The following is a 22,895-nucleotide window of genomic DNA, read 5'->3' on the forward strand; positions in this document are numbered from 1 at the left end:
AGTGAAATAAAAATCTGGAAGTGCACCGATGGCAGGAAAGCAAAACATGCCCTTGCTACTTCATTTTACAACTTTAGCCCATCATCTTTTGTTTTCTTCTTCCTTTCTGTCTCTCTCTGTTTCCCATTTCTTAATTTTTCTTTCAGCTTTCTTTTCTCCCACAAAGAGCCAATTATGGCTGCCCATCCATATCCAAACTGTGGGATTGTTCCACAAAAGATGATAATCCTCCTTTCCTTTTCATTGTTCCCATTTCTTGGACTATTCCTCTCTTCGGTGGAAAAAGAGAAGTACAGAAGCAGCTGAATAGCTTTTAGAAATAGTGGCCAAGAAATGGATTGTCCGCCTGCTTCCTCCAACAATTGGTCAACAATTTCAGGATTGGCTTCGCTAAATTGCGGCTGCTCATCGGATTTTTTCGTTAGTCCTTATCTATTCCTTTTTATTCCTCAGCCATTCTTTTCCTCTTCCTTTGTCTTTTTTTTTTTTTTTTGTTTTTCGTTCTTTACTTTCCCCCTCCTGTTGTTTCCAGATCACTCGGTCAATAAATTCATGATTTTCTTCCCTAAATTATGGCTATCCATCCAAGTTTTTTTACATCTGTACTCTTTATTATTATACCCAACCATGAGAATGTGGTTTGTCCTTTTGTATTCATTTCATTTCTTGCCCGGTTGAGAAATTACACAGACTCAAAAGAAAAATCTCTGACAACTTATCAAGTTTGCATCTTTATCTGCTGTATTCATGATGGCTAATACTATTGCGAGAGATATAGCTTTGTCCTTCTGTTTTCCTGATATTGTTGACCAATTGCCAAATTATCAAGAAAGAAGGAAACCTTGTGCCTTTATATTAGAAACAGAAATACTAGTCACAAAAAAACTACACCTTTCTTCTACTTTGTTCTTTGCAACCTTTCATGCTAAAGGTAACTACTTTTTTTCTTTGTCTAATTTGTTCCCCTACCAGCATTTAAGAGATTGGATAATATGTCTAGTTTTTATTTTAGTTACCAAATTTCTTCAAGAGTTTAATTGCAGTTTGAAACAATTGGTGCAGAAAACTTCTGATTTAGCATCCACGGATTTCTAGCAAGTAGTTGCTTCAATTTCAGGTCACTCTCTTTTGTCCTTCAATTTCTTGCTTTTTCTTTTCCTGTTAAGAATATAGTACAAGTCATTACCAATTAAGGGTTGTCACCGTTTATTGAATACAGATAACCAAACTAAAACAAGTTAAATTCTCAACCTAAAGTTTAAACTAAAGTTCCAGCCTTATGTAAAAGCATTAGAATGAGTAGTGATGTGCATGTCTTACACATATGAGAAAAAAGTGCCAAAATCCCATTGATGAAAATGAGAATAAAAGATAGTCTTATATATATTAAGGTTTTACCCCACGTTAAAGGTATTATGCACAGAAATCAGGTAGGCAATAGAAGAAACAAAACTTAAAACAGATAATCCTAATGTTGAGTTTTTAGGATTTGTTGTACCTGGCTTACAGGTGTAGAATATTAATTCCTCAAAGCTATTTGTAAAAGCAACGTTCTTGGTTCCACAAAACTATCAAATGTGAAAACCACAACACGTTGGCCGTTTTATGCATTCACATATTTGGAATGCAGTGAGTGATGCATAATCTCTTATATGAATACTATTACACCCAATTAAAGATTACAGAATCTGTGACAGTTGCTCTAAATCTAAGTATCTATAAAGCTGCAACATTAAAAAAAATGAGGTTTTCTTGATGAAATATGTTTACTCACTAACTTTGAACCATACACCCTGATATTTGCACCAAAAAATGCACAAACCTAATGAAGTCAGATTGTTTGGTAAGAAACTATACTATGTTCTTTTGTAGCTTAAATGATTGTAGTTTTTGGGTTGTAAATTCGTTTGGTTTCACTTATTGACTGAATATGCCTGAAAATAATTGCACCTCTGCAATCTTTCCTACTAAAACTAACTACACATTTTTGTTTTATTTCTTCCTTTGTCAGTATTAATATTATCAGATAGTTTGCATAGTTTTGCATTGACTGATAGCATTTTTTTAATCCAATTTACGTTACCAGCTCTGTTCACCAGTTCGGCATATTTGGGGTTGATGGATTCATACTAAGGAATTGCTTTACTTCAAGGTCATTTCTTCTGTTCCTTGACTGTACCTTACAATTTTAGTGGCTAAATTTTGTTCTCGATCAATACATCATCCAGAATATGATAACTAAATATATGTTTCATATGACCTTTTTTTTTCTCACGCCACTACTACAAAAATGTCCTTTTATGACATTCAAAAGTGTCATTATAGATCTATGTCATGACGTTTAGGCTATAATGACGCTCTACTGAAAGCGTCATCCATTCTAGCGTCACGATAGGTTTACGACAGTTTTAAGTGTCCCAATTTATCATTATTATGACATTATTAAATGTCATTATCTATGCCTATTATGACACTTTCAAATGACAAGAAATGCTGGGATACAATAACATATCACAGACGTTTTTTTAGTATAAGTAGATAGAAATATTATGACACATTTGAAGAGTAACTAGATCAGGCTTTTATGACATTTTCTACTTGTCAGTATAACATCCAAATTAAAGTGTTCCAACTTCTTGTTGCATATCATCTAATGTCAGAAACCACATTTCATCCTGCTGTACAAGCATCTTAGATCCTAAATTTTGAAGGATTGTAACATAGCTAGTATAATAATATAAAAGAAGTGATACAATCATCCAAACATGAGCAAAAGTACATCATCCAAACAATCCACACCAAAAGTGTCTACAAATTAATTACTAATTTAGATGGTTTTAAATCAGTCGTGTACATATAAAGGACGTACAGGACAACAACTCAACTACAAAGCAAGGATGATGCCTTCAAAAAATTGCCACTTGACCCAATGTTGCTTTAGTTTTCTTCAATACTCGCCTACAAGTGTCGTAAACCAAACAAGACAAATTACAATTCACACAGGTCTTGTTTTACAATTTTAACATTAGAAAATAAATAATAACTACATTAGAAAACAAATAATAACTATATTAGACGAATGGTAAAGGTATGACAAAAAGAGTACCAGATTTATTGGCCAAACAATAGCCACTCTAATTGTATCTCTAATCTTTCGGAAATCATGGTATGGCCTCATCAACTCCTCATTACTCTCCATAGGCACATTCACATGAACTTCACACTAACGCGACCCCAAAGGTGTGTCACCAACTTTAGCCATAGGATCCAAACTTCTAACCTCTCCAACAGTCAAAATGTTGTTTGGATCAATCATACTCCTTATTGTAACTTCATCCCCAACCTTGAAAATATCAATTTTATAAAGTTTGTGAAAATCATACGCAAGAGAGCAACTCCTACACAGAAATTCATTACATAATACTACAAATCAATCCAAATTTCAGTGGTTTACACTCATCAATTAGGTACTCTTTTTCAATCAAACCATCAATCCGACTTCTATTTCGAACATAATTCTTCAAGGTGCATAGGTAGCTGAGATAATTACAAAATAATATGTTATAATAAGACTAATCACATTAAGGAAAAAGATGAAATTTTAAACTTATGATAATTACCTTTCAATTGGATACATCCAACGATAGTATACTAGACCAATTATCCTTGCCGCAGTTGCTAAATGAATGGTCAAATGAACCATTACAACAAATAAAGATAGTAGAAACAGACGCTCCAACTGGCATAGCACAATAGTAATTTCACTTTCCATTTGAACAAGTTCCCTAGGACAAAATGTTTTAGAACACAAATCTCTAAAGTAGTTAACAACTTTATCAAGGGAAACTGCACCGATTTTGGAAGAAGTTTTCTGTAGCATTATGGTAACAGTTGTTGCATTAAAATGTGATTGTCATGGCTCTTAAGTTTGCATAGTTTAGAAGGTTTAAGTGCACAGACTTTGAAATTGTGGCTGAATAACCATTAGGAATTTTAACTTTTTTCAGAAATTTGCAGAATAATTCTTTCTTTTTCTTAAGTATGTTACTGCACTTTATTAATCTCTTGATGGCTCTCTATCTTCCTAACAAAACCCCAATATTCAATTACAAGGAAGAACAAATAAACCAAATTCCAAGAGCCATCAAATGAAGAATGAACAAAGATGAAAATAAGATGTTTAAACTAGTTTCTTAAACTCTATTTGGTTTCTTATCACAATCCGAATCCGAATCCAAGAACTTGGTAATTACCAACAACTCAAGTATTGCCCAATGTTGCCTTGTTTAGGAGCACATAATTTAAGCATCTTCAAGTTCAACCAGCTGCATTAAAACTAGTTAAACAACTATTCAAATGGGGCAGCTATATTTTGAAAGTTTCTTTCTGGCAAAACAGCAAACACATAGCAAATATTATTAGACTTCACATTTTTGGCTAGAAAAGTATAACACTAAATGCTTGAAATCAGTCCAAACTCATGAAAAACGGAATAACCCACTTAATATCAGGGTATTAGCCTTACAAACCTAAATTTCTAACCTAATTTTGCAAGGAAAACTCAACAGAAAATTGAATCAAGAGATGGAAAAATTAGGCACAAAAAGCAAATAACTTTCAAAAATCAAATGCAGACTAACCGTTTGTCTGCCACCACAATCTTGCCTTCCTCTACCTTCAAATGTCCTAATTATCACTAGGTTCAAATGCCCTAATTCCTCTTCGCAATCAAACCATGGATCCAAGAGTTACTTAGAGAGATAAAAAACGGTGCGATGAGACAAGGTGCAAGAGCATGAGAATGGATGTTGTGTATGATGATGCATGATTGGTTCTCTGGCTCAATTGGGATGATTGGTTCTGTTCGGAGAGGAAAAATTGGGGGAGGAAAGAGTAGAGTTTGGGGTCGGGAAGGTTCTGGAGAGGGGCTTACAAATTTTCCTGAAAAAGGTGCCTTAGTGGAGCGTCATTTTATTTCAGCATTTTCTATTTTTTTCAATCTATTTCTAACATTACGATGTCGTTATGGTGTCTTCTTTTCTTTTTTAATGACCATTCCTATTGCATGTCATTGCATGTCATATTAAGAATGTATTATGACATTTGCTAAAAGTGTCATAATAGGTGTGTCACTAAAGACTATTTTTGTAGTAGTGCGCTTTGCCTTGTACTATTTAATGACTTTGATTGGATAAATATAGTAATTTCAAACAATTAGTCTGCACCTTTGTATCTCTTGCTCAATTGCTTCTATGTAGCAGTTTGCATTTCACACATATAAATAACTTATTATTACTCTCTTCATTATGTAATATTACTCACATTTTTTTACTACTACTTTCATTAAGATGAAAAGAAAAAGGAATGCAACTAAAAGCTTTAGTTTAGTAGATGAGTGGTTTGATGAATGCTACAATGCTGACGCTTCACAAGTGAACCCCAATAGCTCTCACAAAACAATAAAATCTCAAGAGCTATCAACAAATTTTCCACTTTCTCAGCCCCATCGTCCTAATGCAATTCATATCCATTCTAATGCTGGATATACAGCTACTGAGACCTCAACAAATAACAATCATGTAACTGGTCCTGTTGTCCACTCTATGACAGACCAAACTATGACAGACCAAACTAATAACATCATTAGGAAGCATCATCAAAATTATAGTAGTGGAGTTCTGCCTATTTTGAACCATCTATCCACTCCTAATATCACATCTATGCCTACCTTAGATGATTCTGATCTAAACAACTTACATCCATCTAATCATCACTTGCTCTTATTAACCTCTAATATTGATGAGGTTTATGCTCGCTCTTAATGTTCATCTCCTATCAACTTTACATACGTCCCTAAAATTCATACTTCTCAAATCAAGAACTCCTCACAACCTAACAATATTGATCCTAGATGGACTTCAAATACAACATCCTCCTGTCAAAATACATTTAATGAAAACTATAATCTAACAGTCATACGACCTGAGGATATAAATGAAACACAAAATGTTTCCACTTCTCAGCCAACTTCTTCCTTAGTACTTTTTTCTGCTTTATCTTCTCATCTTTCTCCATATTATCTTCAACAAAAACACTTTGAAACAAAAAATTATAGAAGACAAGCATACATAAAATGAAAATCTAAGAAATTACGCGCACATGTTAGCACTAAAATGGCATGTGTACCAGCCATCAGATTGGAAAGGGTTCAGAGTTTGGCAACTATTACCCACCTTGCATTAGAACCTGCTGTACAATCACTAACACGAAAAGGTAATTAATGTTTTGTCTAACATATGCCTATTTCTACTTTCTTCTATAAATGTTTTCATGCAAGAAAGCATTTTTTAAAAATCTCCAATAATAACCATTCAGTTTTATACTCACTTCTATTCAATTTTTACTATAAAAAAATTGCAACATTTGAGTAATACTAATCAATGAATGTGAATCACGTTATAGGTAAAATCTCTCCAACTGGAAGACAATTGCTAGGCTTCATACCTGATTGCCCTGATAGGTTACCATTAAAGCCACAATGCCAACACTGTGGAGCAACAAAATTCTATTCTGAGACAATGAATTTCTGTTGTTCCAACGGTGAAGTAGTCCTCTCTCAAAATAAACTCCCTAATGTTCTAAAAGAGCTCTTAACTTCATCCTCAGGAGAAGCAAAAATCTTTAGAGCTATGATTAGAACTTACAACAACCACTTTGGGTTCACTTCTTTTGGTGTTAAATATGACAAAAAGCTTTGTAGAAGAAATAAAGGAGTCTGTACATTTAGAATTCAAGGGCAGGTTTATCACTTTCTAAATGACTTAAATTCAACCAATGATCATGGCGAAAACCTTCAATTATATTTCCATGATCCTGAAATTGAGTTAGCCAATCGAATAGCGTCTTGCCCGAGACTATTAGAAACTTCAGTCAGGAAACTGATGTGCTTGTTGGAAAACAATCCATATGCTAAATTTTTTAGAGTTTTAAGTGGAGTGCCTAACCTTGATAGTTATCACATCGTCTTAAAGACCATTCCTGGTCTAGACCAAAGAGTCTATAATAAACCTACAACCTCACAAGTAGCAGTTTTGTGGGTTGAAGGTGAAGACAATGGTCAGATAGGAAAGCGAAACATTAGAGTGCACACTCATAGTGGGACCTCAAAAAATATTCAATATTATTACGGATGTTATGATCCACTTCAATACCCATTAATGTTTCCTTTCGGTGATCTAGGATGGCACCAAGGTATTCCCAAAAAGGGAATAAAAGCACAAACTAAGAGATTGAGGAAAAAAAAAACTTACAATTGAATCTATTTGCCCAATGAATGTCTCTAATGTAGACGAATTACTTGACAATGAAGAAGCTGGTAAGTAAAATATAATTTACTAATTAGCATTTTTTGATGTAAAATTTCACAAAAATAACAACTAATACAGAAATTTCTTCTCACTTCACACAGTAATGAGTAGTCTTCAGGAAGATCCAGATTTCGTTTCCCTACGAGAGTATTATGCTTACAAGCTTCAAATAAGGAATAACGATGAATCATTGCTCCTTCACTTTGCAAGGCTACTCCAACAATACGTAGCAGATCAATACGTCAAATTAGAAAGTCAAAGACTTGACTTCTTTAGGAATCAACAAGAAGAAATACAAAAGGAATTTTTACAGGGAATCATTGATGTTGTGACTACAGGTGAAACACAAGCATCAAAAGTCGGTCAACAAATCATATTACCACCCTCCTTCATTGGAGGACCAAGGAATATGAAACGTAAGTATATGGATGCAATGACTTTAGTCCAAAAATTTGGAAAGCCAGATATCTTTCTGACTATGACATGTAATCCTAATTGACCAGAAATAAAAGAACATCTAATTCATAGAGAAGAAGCACAAAATAGACCAGATTTACTTGCTAGAGTATTTCACTCAAAACTAGAAGTCTTAAAAGATGAATTACTAAAAAAATCTGTTTTCGGTGAAGTGGCTGCTTATACCTATGTAATTGAATACCAAAAGAAAGGAATGCCACATGCTCATTTTTTATTAATATTAAAGTCCAACTGTAAACTCTATAGTCTAGAAGAATACGATAGAATTGTGTGTGCAGAAATTCCATGTAAAAAAATCCAACCTCATCTATATGAGATGGTAATTAAACACATGCTCCATGGCTCCTGTGGCCCTGTCAATCCATCAAACGCTTGCATGACAAAGAATGGTCTCTGTCGAAATAACTATCCAAAAGATTTCTGTCAAGAGACCATTCAAACAATAAATGCATATCCTTAGTATAAAAGAGCAAACAATGGTGTGTAAGTAACAATTAGAGGTGCTACTTTGGACAATAGATGGGTTGTCCCACATAACCCATATCTACTAGCCAAATTTGATTGCCATTTAAATGTTGAAATATGTTCAACAATCAAAGCAGTCAAATATATATACAAATATATATGTAAAGGTCATGATAAGACAAGCTTTTGCCTTTCAGCGTCTACTTTTAATGGTGTAGTGGATGAAATCGAACAATATGTGTCACCAAGATGGATTTCTCCACTTGAGGCTGTATGGAGAATTTTCAGATTTCCCACAACTGAAATCAAACCTGCAATTATCCATTTACAACTACATCTTGAAAACTACCAACCAATAGTTTTCAAAAAGCGAGCCAATCTAGAAAATCTCTCAAAAAATCCTCACTTTAAGAAAACAATGCTAACAGAATTTTTTCATATGAATAAGACTGATGAGGATGCACAAAGATTAAATTGTACATACTCACAATTTCTAGACCACTTTGTTTGGAAATCAGGCCAAAGATATTGGAAACTTAGAGAAAGGGGAGATTCTATTGGGCCAATAATGACAACACATCCAACAGAAGGTGAGAGATACTACCTTAGGCTCCTCCTATCAAAAGTTCGATGTCCCACTTCATTCAAAGACTTACGAACTCACAATAATGTTACAGTGGACACTTTTAGAGAGGCAGCATTAATTCGAGGTTTACTGCAAGATGACAATAGTCAAGAAATTTGTTTAGAAGAAGTCTCGCATTTTAAGATGTCTTATGAAATGAGAAGGCTTTTTGCTACACTCTTAGTTTACTCTTGCCCCAATAACCCAAAATAATTATGGAAAAAATTCAAAGTGTCAATGTTAGAGGATCTTGTCAAACGCTCAACATTAACATTCAAAAACATTGAACATGAAGCACTACAACAAATAGATGGTTTTCTACAAAGAATGGGAAAGAACACATGCTCTTACAATTTACTCCCATCTAACTTGCCATATAAAAACGTAGAAGACCAAACTAGAAAATTGAGAGTAGAGAAAAACATTATTGTTACACCTCATGATTTAATCGCAATTGACATGCTTAATGAAAAACAAAAACAAGCATTCAAAGTTATTACTGAGAGAATTTATTCAGGAAAATCTGGTGCTTTCTTCATAAATGATCCTGGAGGAACTGGGAAAACATTTCTTTATAGGACTTTATTGGCAGACGTTAGGAGCAAAGGCTTCCTTGCACTCGCAACTGCTACTTCAGGAATTGCAGCTTCTATTTTACCTGGTGGTAGGACTGCGCATTCTCGATTTAAGATCCCAATTGATATCCCTCAGGGTACAACATGTAGAATTAGCGAGCAAAGTTCTCTAGCCTTGATGATTAAAGAAACAAAGTTAATAATTTGGGATGAAGCACCAATGTCCAAAAAAACAGCAATTGAAGCATTGAATGACTTATTAAAAGACCTTATGGATTCGGCTGAAATCTTTGAGGGAAAAGTTGTTGTGTTTGGAGGGGATTTTAGACAAACACTACCAGTAGTTCGAAAAGGAACAAACAGTGAAATGATAAGTTCCTGTCTAATTAATTCTCCAATATGGGACAAACTTGAGAAACTAAACTTAACAGAAAATATGAGAGCAAGATTAGATCCTACATTTACAGAATTTCTATTAAAGATTGGAGATGGGACGATTCACACAGAACCTAATGATTTAGTAAAAATTCCACCTTCTATCTTAGTTCCTTACACTAATGAATCTGATGCACTTCAAAAACTGATTGAAATAGTATATCTTGAAATCGCTAATGACTCACAGATCTCGCCTTCTTTCTTTAACAGAGCAATACTAACTACAAAAAATTCATTTGTTGATGAGATAAATGATGCTCTCATAAATAGATATCCAGGAGAAGCAGTTCAATACTTGAGCTATGACGAGACATTAAATAAGAATCACCAGGCTGAATATGTTGATTTGTTGAATACATTAACTCCCTGTGGTCTACCACCACACAGATTAGTTTTAAAACCAAACGCACCAATAATTCTCTTGAGAAATCTTGATCCAACTGAGGGATTATGCAATGGCACAAGACTTGGTGTCAAATCCCTCAGTAAAAATATCATTCATGCTACCATATCATTTGGTGAATTCTCTGGAAAAGATGTCTTTATTCATAGAATTCCAATGCAACCACCAGTCGATGACCAATATCCAGTCCCATACAAAAGAATCCAATTTCCAATTCGTTTGTGCTTTGCAATGACTATTAACAAAGCACAAGGACAAATCTTAGACTTTGTGGGTATATACTTGAAAGAACCTATTTTTTCCCACGGTCAATTATATGTTGCTCTTTCAAGAGCAAAAAAAGCCTCAACAGTTAGAATACTAATAAAACTAGCCTATTTTTCCCCTCATCTAAAAGAACAAAAAAAAAAACAATGTCTACAAAGAAGTGCTTCAGCATACAAAATAACTACAAATAAGTACATTCATCACTCATACCTCTTACTATTTTTATAGTCTTTTCCTACTTATCTAGCCCTTGACTTGTTATAATTATTGTTCTCCATTCAAACTAATAGAATTCTCACTATACTCCATCATAATGCAGTTCAAAATGCCTAGACAGATCTCGGCTATTCTGGATATCGACAAAGAGTCAGACAAATGGACAGTTCTTATTCAAGTAGTTGAAAGAAATCATATCCAGTACACCCGGAAAGCACCACCTAGACGGATCCAGCGATTCGTCTTCACTGATTCTCAGGTATTTCACTAACTACTATGTATATTTATCACCCAATATAAACAATCATAAATTATATCTATCTTATACCTACTGTTCAATTGGCTGGTTGTAATGAAACAGTTTTATCTCTCAATGTTGCATGCTAGAATCTGCACTGAATGTAAGACTTAGGCTAAACTGCCAAAGTGTTGCTTAGCCACAATACCAAGAGACAGCTTTCTCCTTGTGAGGAGCAGCATATCTTTGTCATTCTTTGTATTCCTTATTATAATTGGTGTCTGTCCTTAAAAGTCCTTTGCCGCTAAAGTGAGTAACAAACATTCTTGCTGTCTTTATAATTTTCATAACATTTTCACTTAATTCCAAGAATAATAGTAACAAATAAGTAAAATTTCCTAAGATATAGCATTTGCTAGATTTGATTGATCTCAATACGAGCTTCTACCTAGAAGAACACCAAATTCTCATAATGGATATAGCTTAGAAGTATTATTTATCACGTTCTTCTTGTTCATACATGTTTTCACACAGTTCCTAGCATTATAAGCATTGAGATACAACTATCTATATTACCTAGACTCAATAAATCTATATTTGCAACTTGTAAAAATTAGTAAGTCTTCAAACCGATACAAATGGGCCCAAATCAATGTCCACCACCTCCTGAAATAAGCATATTGTGAAATCTCAATCTCAATAACAGTGATATAAAAATAAAACATAAACAATAGATTTCCCCTATTTCCCTCCAACCTAAAAATTGAAAAAACCATACAAACTTATCATTCAAAGTTCAGTATGCAATGCTATTCTTAAAAACTGAAGATTCCACTATACAAAAACACTCAACATTTAAAATTAACTATGCACTGCTACTATCACAAACTAGACTTTCCTTCCATAATCCTATTATCTAGCAGAAAATCTCTAAAAGTTCCTTCCTCCCACTACTTATTCTAATTCATGAAAGTCTTAAATACATTTACACAACTTTACTCAGTTTTAGTCTCTTAAATACTCATTGAATATATTCAAAATGTTTTTCACCACCCCCACATTAAAAATTTGACTCAAAAAATTCATTAGTCATACAAAACTCTTTGCATTGCACATAACCTTACTTCATCGAACCACTTTATCTCATAACTCTAATTCATTTCAAGCTTCCACCCTATACCTTATCTCAACTGTTTATTATTTACTCTAAAAGAATAAGGACTCCTCCACTCCTATCATGTACATTTATATGCCTTCTTAAAGCAGAGAATTAAAATCTACCCTCAAAATTTATTTCCACCTGATTGCATAGCATTATGTCATTAAGCCCTAATAAATTGTAGGACCTCTCTTCTTGTCAATCACATTTGTCTCTCTCCCTATATCTGTGCTACATAAACCACATAAGGACATCATGCTCAACCACTTAAAAGTTAAGACTACATAAGAATTTCGAAATCTCTGTTTTTTCTTACTAGCATGTAAAAACAGGTTCAATCGATTTACAGTCATTATTCAATTTTAAACTCATGGCACTTTCTTTGGACAACTTATCTCTCTTCTCTTTCAGACTACATATAATTCAACTTTCATAATTATTAGCTCATAGCCTAATGTTTTTATACTAATAAAAATTGCGTCTATTAGATAATTTCCAGATTTAATTTCCAGATTATTCAAGTTTGTTTGAAGGGCTTAAAAATTTTGGTTTATCCTTCCCCATAATTATTACCAATCTATAGGTACAAAACCTCAAATTGACAAAAATCACCCAGCGACCAATTTAATTTGAAAATCAGACCATGTACTTAACTCTCAAAGGAGCCGCTTGCACCAAAAGTTTACAAACATTATAAACAACCTTGTGCCTCTATGATAATAAAGACTGGTCCTTGACTTCTACCTAATTGCATATTCATTCATGCAAATATCCATATGCAAAATACACAATAATATTACCTTATAATATACTAACTCAACTAGCAACACTAAAAACAGGGAACTAAAGTTTCTGCAGCAACCTATGAAAATTGCATCCGATTGTTCAGAAATTTGTTAGTTCCATACCAACGATACTACATCTCTGGTGCAACTGTTATCACTACTATTGCTACATACAAAGTCAACGAAAATCCCTACTCTTGGGTCCTTCATTACTCAACTTTGATTGAGCACTACCTCGAACCAATTCCTCTGACGCTTCCATATCCTTTCACCTGTGACAGCTTTTCTGATGCACATAAACATGCAGAATCTGACATTTCTCTGATAAGTAAGTATTATAAAAAAAAAGCACATATCTCTGCACAATTCTATCCAGTATTACATTCTTAGATACCTTCATTTTTAACTAACTACTTCAAATTGTAGGTGTCAAGGCATTGGTCATATATGCTTTCCCTAAAAAAGAAACAACCCCGGACTCAATCACAAGAGATTTTGTGATTGTAAATGAAGAGTGAGAAATTTCAGTTCTGTCTATTACTTAGCATATAAATTATTACTTAACATCATCATTTTTATTGAATCCTTTCTATTCAAAGGAAAAAATTGATGCTTCTCACCCTATGGAATGAATTCCAAGAATATGAGGGCAACATCCTTGCAACCATTCCTATGATCTTTGCTATGAGAGTGAAAGTCTCGACTTTTAACAGTAAGTCCCTTACTGTAAAAATCCATTACACACTTATTGCATATCACTCATACTTCTTACACAAAAAACATTTAATTCTTTGGTTAAATAGCTCTGTCATTAACAACAATAGGATTGTCATCCATTCTCATCAACCCACCACTCCATGATGAATTCCTACTTCGTGAATGGTATAGCATCCATAAAGATGAAGTTAAGACTTTATTCGAAACAAAAGCATATAAAGATCCAGAATTGCTGCTCCCACCACCAAATCAAGAAGACATTAAGAACATTCATGATGCGTTGATCTCATTCGGAACTATAAGAACAATACACTCTTTTTCCTAACCAATCAGCATTATCATTTTACACTTCAGCTTTGCAGAAAGTCGAATAATAATACACTAAAGTTTCAATTCATTTGCAGCAAAAAACAGCATGGATAACCGGTACAGCACAATTATCATTTGGTCAAACTCGCTTTTGTTACACTGCATGCTCAAATTGTTTGAAGACTGTTGAAGCAGACACAGATTGGATCATAAAATGTTCATCATGCAAAGAAGAAGTTGAAGTGGAGCTAAGGTATTCATTCCTATTTAATCTATCTAAAAACAAGTTTTTCATACTCTACATTTTACAATAAACTAAAACTCTCACATTTCACTAAAGGTGTCGCATTGGAATAACACTCACTGATTCAACTGCAAGCATTCAATGCTTAATATCTGGAAAACAAGCTGAAAGACTGATACAATTCACTGCTGCCGAACTGAAGGATGGAGAGGCACATGTATAGTAGCACACTTACCTTTCAAATCTACCTTCAACATTTATATACAAAAATACTAATATATAAACACTCATATTCATTCTTGTCATCTCAGGGAATAACAATAAACCAAGAACTTTCTACCATCATGAAAAAGCACAGCCTGATTTGTTTTATCAAAACATATGAGACAACTTTTCAAGGACTGCCACAAAGAAGAAATGCAATCATCAAGGCCTACACAGCAGCTGAAGTTCCAAACATACCACTGCCTCTACAAGATTCACCAACAACTGTCCAAGCTTCACCAACTACAACACCATCAAACACCAAGCAAAAGCAAATTGCAGACGAACAAATGTTCACACCAAGGGCCAAATTGCCGCTTTAAGAAATAGCTGAATCCACTGCTACTAAAAGAAGCTCCATGATTGAATCAACAGCCACAAAAAAAGCCCTCACATTGACCAAACTGGAAGGCCACCAAATAGCTGCACCAACTGTTGGAACAGAAATGCGCAAAACACAAAACACTGCTACCTTAGCCTCACCAATTGCCACCTCAATCGACAAAACTGCTGCCAGCCCAATAAAGAAACCAAAACAGCAAGAAGGCAATTGACCTCCCCCCAACTCTTACTAAAACCTTTTGATATTGCTAGAGAAGAATTTAGTATTCGAGTGTGTAGGTCTATCATGGCTAAATTGTAGTCTTAGAATCTATTGCTCCAATATTTTTTGATAGAGCAATGCATTCTAAGACTTACACTTACTAGGACCTCCCTCACCTCCTAATGACTGCTATTAGCAGAGCCATAAAGTTGTAAATCGTAACTTCATGAGCTGAAAACATAGTATTAGAGTCCACTGCTCCAATATCTTTTGATAGAGCAGTGCATTTTAATACTCATATGTCATATAAGTCTATCTAGCAATGAATAATATGTACAGTAGTTCCTTACATTCCTTTTCTATATGCTGCAATTTTTGTGCCTGAGTTTTGTTGTATTTCACCTGTTAATCATATTTTTCCAATTGTAAGTTTGTTTGCTTTCACTTATTAACTCAATGTATGCTTTATATGACTGTAATGGAGCTAACTAATCGATAGATTGCTATGTAATGGAAACAAAAGAGTAAGCATTTCTTTCTAGACTCTACTTTTATTACCTTCGTCTAGGGAAATGAGTAAACAGGGACAATTTTTATTTGAAATTATCCAATTGATGATTAACATTGTTCAATATTTATTGTACAAGAATATTTGCCTTTCGATCTATTATTTTCTTCTGTTTGCATCCTCATATAGCTCACTATACCTGAAGATATTCAGCTTTGGTTCTTTCCTGTTAAAAAAAAACACATTTCAATATTTTTGACGCAATACCTTGGGCATTGGTTGTGCCTTGCACAGCCAGAAATACTCTATATTACATTACAATTATAGTAATTATTTCAAACAAATCTATATTATTCCATTCTCAAAGAGTTTTTCCAAAAATTGTTAAACTCTAAATACATCATAAAACCTAGAGATAATCTACCTAAGAATCCACTTAAAACATGAAAAGAGTATTAGAACTTAAAAAGGAGAAAAATTGATTCAATGTTCCAGATTCTGAGTCATAGTAAAATTATATAAATATTCAAGGGTCAAAATATAATTTTTAAAAACTTGCATGCATCTTCTTCGCTGATTTCTTCTTCAACCTTGCTGGGTTTTACTAGCTATTCTTATTCAAGCACAAGAAAATCAGCCGCAAATTTTAAACGAAGTCCATGGATTCATCAACTAACATAGGAACTCCAACCCAAGGAAAATAACATAACAACATGAAATTAATGGCTCAAGAGCCCTCTCTTCCTTTCCTTCTCGGGTTCGCAAGCAGAAGGAAAAACAGACAACTTTCATTTGTAGATTCCAAACAAAACCCCGAAAACATGATTCAGATCATGAGCTGCAAAACTTGCAGAGATAAAAAAAAACAACATTGATGGCCTTTACATTAACTTGCCAGCTTTGTCATCTTTTAATAGATTGCATTAGACCCAATAATAATAGGCATAAGGCAAGTGCAAAGACTCATGAAGCAATAATCTGACAAGGTTCCTATTTAATGAGTTTAATTCTTTTTGAATGTGGACTGCAGCAAGCAAGGGAAAGATTAAGAGTTACCTTTGATGTTTGAAGATACCAAATAAATGTAGGAGATCTGAGGAGAGTGGGATTCGAAGCTGAAATCTGGAAGCCAGGACCTTTGTTGCAGACTGCTCAAGTGTTGATAAAGCAGCAGATTCAAGCCCAAATTTCACACACCTGGAGACGTTTTTTTATTGAAGTTCTGTGAATAAAAGTTTCACTTCTACAAACGTAGATGGTGAGACAACAAAAAAAATCCCCTAAATAACTAAATTGAGGTCGGACTTTGAGCCAAAATAGGGTCAGAAAGTCAACCCTGGATCAAAAGTTTCTGGAAAAATATTCTGCTACTTTTCTCTCTTTTTCCTCTCAGATTTCTCTCTTTTGCTGTTTTTTCTTTATTCAGCCGCCGCCACTTGTTTCCTTCTTTGTTTATGAGCCTTTTATAGGCACCAAATCCTCCAAAACCTAGCATCAAGAGTGGGGGTTTTGCTGCATTTTTTTTGTGGCCATTTTAAGCCATTAGATGGCTTGATTCTAGACCTTTCTTGACGTTTCTAGTTGTGGTTATGTGTCTCTGTACTGAGGGGCTTGAAGGGAGGAAAAAAAATGCAAGAAAAATGAAAGGAAATGGCCAAGAAAATACAACCCTGGAGAAAATACTTTAGTTTACATACTCATGGTAAGTGGAAGTTATAATAAGGTGACAAATGGCATTGAGATTTGGGAAGCCTGCCCTCCAAAAAAAAAAAAAAGATTTGGGAACCCAAAGTCTGATCTCTGACATTGATTAATAGCTAAAGATAGTCTGCAAATTTTTTTCTTTTTTTTTTTTGGGTAAGATAGTCTACAGTTTGGGAAAAGCAATTTCTTATTTGAGTGCTCACCTTTTGACTGAGGCCAACGTGGGACTTTAGGAGAGGTTAAGGTAAGGAAAACAAGGGAATACTTGGGAAATAAAGAAAAGGATCCTATCTTTTCTCATGTTGTTTAAGAGTTTTACGACAAAAAATGATGAGAAAGGATTAATTAGCAAAATGTGTCTTTTAATTAACATTGTGGACTAAACTTGAATATCTTGTTGTTTTGTTTGATGGACGAAGGTTGCAATTCAAGATATTTAATGGATTTTTCTTTCACTTTTACTCTACACCCTTACGTACAAAAATTCCTTCTATAAACGAAGAATATTGAAAGATTGGTATGCAATTGTAGTTTACTAACTAGAGGAAATAGAAAGCTACATTAGATTAGATTTCAGGTTCGATCTCTCCCACTTAAAGCTGTATTACATTAGAAATTTACATGCATACGTAATTTCCAGATTAAGTAATAGACGCGATAGCCCAACATCAAGCTGCATTACTCAGGATTTAGTGTCTGATGAACCGTATCATTATTTACCATTTGGAGTATGATTTCTGGACCAGCAACTAAATCCAACACTTGAAGCAATTTTGACTCGCCGACCGTGCATGTCTACTAGCCAAAAAAAAAAAGAAAAAAAAAAACCAAGATGCGTGCCTGGAGCAATAATTTTTAATACAATGAAATTCTTTATCTTTTGAGAAATCATGTTTAAAATCCATTTTATTAATGCACACATAATTAATCAGAAATAACATATATATAAATAAGTGACTCGACACAAATAAAATTTCAAATGGTATCCTATCTCCGTGTATGGGGTTTTGCCAAAAAAAAAAAATTGTTTTGCATGTTAGAAAGTTTGGTGAAATGTGTTTTCGTTCACGTTACTTTGGTCAGAAATCTCAATATTGGAGTGTTCAAATATTATTCGCGGTAGTGTTCATTTTCTAAGGCTGGTTGGAGACCCATGGGGTGCATGAATGATAAATTTTCTTGTTTGGCATGTCTCACTGGTCCTTGATGGGCTGGTAAAATATCTGCTTCCTTCAGTACTTTCACCACGTACGCTTTAGAATTTGAAGTAATTAGAGCTCACAAGCCACTGATGAGAATCTAGAATTTAAGCATCCTGTGAAGTACTTAAGTATTGACTGATATAACTCTTCGTCAAAGCTGAACACATTGTCAAAGTTGAACACGTTACATGCACGGGGTATACATATACAATTAATTCATCCACAATCAAATTTTACATTTATAAATTCTAAATACCCCACATGCAATTTTTCGCCAATATACGAATCGTTTATTAAATATAGGGGTATTACATATCGATCCCATAGGGAAGATTGCAACTACCGGTGATTTTCGAACTATCGGTGATCCGTTATTATCTAGACTACCATAAATATAAAATTAATGAAAATAACACTAGAAAGTTCCTAGAAATATGGAATTCTTTACTACTCTTACAAGTGAAGTTACCGATTAAGTGAATGCTATTATCTTGGTAAGTTATGGCATAATTTTCTAATATATATGAAACCTACTCTCGTGGTGAATCAACTATACTTGTAAATAAACCATACCTACTCTCATGGTTATGAATTAATTACAAGTTCATTTCTTCTATGAAATTACATGAAATAAATCACTAAAACCACATAGGTGCATCTCTACTCTCGTGAGTGTAATCTTTAGATTTATCACTTCCTTGAACTAGTGTTAAATTTCAATTCTCATTGCAAACTTACACATTTAGATTATCACAACTAATGGCCGGTTAATCATGATTAGAAAAGTAAAAATAATAAATAACTTGCTCAAAATAATATCATCAAACAACTAAATAAACACCATTAACAAGATATAGCAAGTTCATCCATACTCTAGGCATAAACTTTAGAAATACAGATAAAAACACAATTCCAAACTTGTATTATAGCTAAACATGAAATCAAATACAAGAGAGAAAGTAGTAGAAGAGATATCACCCTTGTCACATGAGATCAACCTCTCAATCTTTGCTCCTCAATCTTCATCCAAATCTAGCTACTAATACAAGAAGGATAAACTACACTACCTATACTATACTACTCTAACTAATGAACTAAAGAAATTCTAATGAAAGCTACATTTTCGATGAGTTTCTCTAACCTTCTAAAGTTGTGAAAATATTCTCCAAAGGCCTCTATTTATAGAGGATTCAAGAGCTAAATGAATTGTTTCTAGTTGTCATTTTTGACTCTTGAAACTTCTATGAGTTGTCTTTCCAACTTTCCAACCTTTTCTTGATTAGATATAGCCGAGATTGATAGCTGTAATTAAGTTGGAAAAGTTGTGTGAAAGTAGAGCAAGTTGATGAGCAAGTTGCAGCAATCAGGTGAGAATACGCGACTACAAGCCACGTATTCATGAAGTCGCGTTTTCACTTCTGTGCATTTGTCACTGTTTCAACTACTATTTTCGTGATTATGGAGGCCGAACTAGCTCTTGTACAAAACATGAAAGTTGTAGCTATTTGTGTTAGCTTTCTAATGACTCAAGAATCATCTAATTTGGAGCTCTGTAAACTGAGATATGATCAGAATACCATCAACTAATCAGAGCTCTGTTTCAGAATACGACAACAGAGTTGCACTTTGGCATTTTGACATTTTGACTAGGAAAACGACTGAACTGGACTTCAATGTCTCATACCAAATATAGATCTATCTCTTAGCTTCAAAATGGTTCAAGAATCACCTTAACCCAATGCTTGTATTTCAAGATATTGCCGAAATACCGCAAGGTGTCAAAACTGTGAAACTTGCTTCCTTTATAACTTGATTGTATTTTCTCTTTTGCACTTCATATCTTCTTTAAACTACTTGAAATCATTAATATTCATCCAAATATATTCTCAATTCACTTCCTTTGATGATTGAATCATGAAACCTACAAAAACATGAAGTTTTAACCATTAAAATCCATAGAAATACAATTTTTACCCCTTAAACCATAAAATGTGCATTTTCACTAGAAACTTAGTTAATTAGTTATAAAAGTAAATAAACACACCAAAACTAATTAATAAAACACATTAAAAACACGTACAATATATACTTATCAACACACACACACACCACAAAAAAATGATGTGAGTAGGACATATAGAAAACTATCTATTCCTCCCAAAGTGATGTTGAAATAGTAAAGCCATTTTGCAGTTTTTCTCTAAGCGGCAGATATCCAAAAACTAAGTGTGTAAAACCACAGGAAAAAGTGATTAAATTGTGGTTATGCTTATCAATTAAATTTTAAGTGCATTTACCAATTAAGGTTGTAGTTTCATTTGTTAATCCTATAGGGTGGAAATTTCAAAAATATATAAGAAAGAATCAAGTAAATTCAAAATCAAAAGCAACTATATATCAATACTTTCCAAAATCTTGCCTAAACTAGTTAGACCATAAGATGGCATGCTAGTTTAAGTCACAAATTTCCAATTGAAAGTAACAGCGAGCACTGAAAATTAAAATTAGTGTCGCAAGTTCTACTTTTTCAATCTTGTTGACATTTCAAACTTCCAAAGGGTACCACCATTTCCTTTTTCTAGTCGTGTTTGATATTCCAATTCAGTATTTAAATTTAATGGATTTAGATCTTAACATGTTCAAACACGTTTGATAATGAAAAATTGAATATTTAAATTAATTAAGTGGCACTGAATTTTCTAGCCAAAACTTGATCCCAAAAATAAGTTATAAACTATTCACTTATCACTGAATGTGATATCCACATGATCATTTAATAAAGGGTAAACTACTCATAATTCCCCAATACTTTTGTATAATATTATATAACCCTCTTAAGTTTTTAAAAAATTGACATAATCTCCTATAATTTTATATAAAATGGAAAATACACGGAAAGCATCTTCGTTACGGCCATTGACTAAAACAATTGACAGGTGAACCGTTTATGATCGGTTTTATTCAATTCAACTGAACGTAAGTTTATTTATTCATAATGTAAATTATTTTAACACGATATAAATGTTGAATAAAATTTTATAAATGCCACATAACATTGAAAAGATAAACATGATGTAATCTAAATATTGTAATTTTTTTTATTAATTATGACTTTTAAAGTTTAACTGATAATCACCGTAGCAATCGTTCCTATCCCGCTTTTGTTGTAGTGGCATTGCATTCCTGTGCATTCCTAATAAGTAGTACGTACTTCCTCCTCCTTTTTCTACCCTTCTTTTTCCAGCCGGCCTTGTATGTCGTAATTTACAACAACTATTGTAAATTACAATAGTTGTAATTTACGACAACTACCCTCCTTTTTCTCTTGTATGTTCTAATTTACAACAACTATTCGCTATTTGTGAACATTTTCCTACATATTCATACTCGTATAGAAGGTTTAAAGAAAAAACCTTAATTTGGCCTGTTTGACTTCTTATTGAACTCCTTCTTTCAAGATACAAATTTTCAAGTAGCATTGATTATTAGGTTTAACATCATACGACATCGGTCTACCCTAAACAGCAAATGTCATTCAATATCACAATGATTATTTGATTACTTAATGGCAATGAAATCTATTAATAGGACCTAAAATCAGGTCTACATAAATATATGCCCTTTAACCCCTTCTCCATGAATTAGTGGCTGCACCTTATTATTTAATTTTCACTTTACATTACATTTCAGGATTCTTTATTACAAGTTTGTCAGACTATGTACAACATTAAATTTGAAACAAAATGTTAAACTGATTTACACCGCCAACTTAACTTTAATTTTGATATACTGTAGTTATAGTTATTTTTGTTAGGATCCAAGTGCAAAACAAACAACTATTGAGATATCAAGTACACAACAATTTAATGGTAAACAAGATACAAGCATGAAAGATAGATGACACACAATATTTAAAGTGGTTCGACTCTACCATTGAGCCTACATTACGGAGAGAAACCTGTTCTTTTTTATGAGAGAAAAACCCTATACAAGAATACAACTTGAACCCAAGCCCAACCTTTGTATACCATCTCTCATCTTCCAAAAATCCTCTCTCATCCCGTGTATAAGACTACATGTCGCCTCATGTGTGCCTCTTGTGTAGTATACCACCCACCTATTTATAGGGAACATTATTTGGCCAAAACCCGATTAACAATAGGAAATCAATTCTAATTCCTAGACTTGTACAGAATAGGAAATAACTTCTGATCCTAAACTAAATAGAATATTTATTGGCTACTATTTCGAGTAACTAAAATTAATTAGAAAACTAGTTACTTCCACCCAAAATAAGAATTCTACATAAAAGAAATTAAACCAATTTTCTAACAAATCTCCACCTTGGCGAAAATTTCTTTTAGCAACCATTTGTCTTCAACTACCAAATA

The 22,895-nt window shown here is 33.5% G+C and overlaps 1 protein-coding gene across 11 annotated transcripts; it reads left to right on the plus strand.

Moving 5' to 3' along the window:
* LOC113706682 (uncharacterized) lies at nt 1-16,914 on the plus strand. 11 transcript variants are annotated; one of them, XR_011820709.1, is made up of 10 exons: nt 9-420; nt 1,063-1,117; nt 2,087-2,152; nt 10,934-11,089; nt 13,294-13,340; nt 13,439-13,526; nt 13,612-13,724; nt 14,134-14,291; nt 14,379-14,499; nt 14,594-15,441. XR_011820709.1 is itself a non-coding variant. In XM_072064081.1 (7 exons), the coding sequence occupies exons 4-7, from the start codon at nt 10,940-10,942 to the stop codon at nt 14,867-14,869; spliced, it is 705 nt and encodes a 234-aa protein (XP_071920182.1). In that variant the 5' UTR covers nt 9-420; nt 1,063-1,117; nt 2,087-2,152; nt 10,934-10,939; the 3' UTR covers nt 14,870-15,441. The 11 variants fall into 11 exon arrangements, 2 of the variants coding, with proteins under 2 accessions (XP_071920182.1, XP_071920183.1); XR_011820712.1 differs by having other exon boundaries at nt 1-420; nt 10,952-11,089; nt 13,439-13,724; XR_011820708.1 differs by having other exon boundaries at nt 4-420; nt 13,439-13,724.
* The last annotated feature ends 5,981 nt before the right edge of the window (nt 16,915-22,895 follow it).

This window comes from Coffea arabica, chromosome 8c (genome assembly GCF_036785885.1).
Source record: "Coffea arabica cultivar ET-39 chromosome 8c, Coffea Arabica ET-39 HiFi, whole genome shotgun sequence".
Classification (NCBI taxonomy): domain Eukaryota; kingdom Viridiplantae; phylum Streptophyta; class Magnoliopsida; order Gentianales; family Rubiaceae; genus Coffea; species Coffea arabica.

Excerpts from the sequence above, each read along its gene's own strand:
- LOC113706682 (XM_072064081.1), top strand. The coding sequence starts at position 10,940 with ATGCCTAGACAGATCTCGGCTATTCTGGATATCGACAAAGAGTCAGAC. Across the intron at positions 11,090-14,133 it reads TCGTCTTCACTGATTCTCAG|CAAAAAACAGCATGGATAAC; the intron begins GTATTTCACTAA and ends ATTCATTTGCAG. Across the intron at positions 14,292-14,378 it reads GAAGTTGAAGTGGAGCTAAG|GTGTCGCATTGGAATAACAC; the intron begins GTATTCATTCCT and ends ATTTCACTAAAG.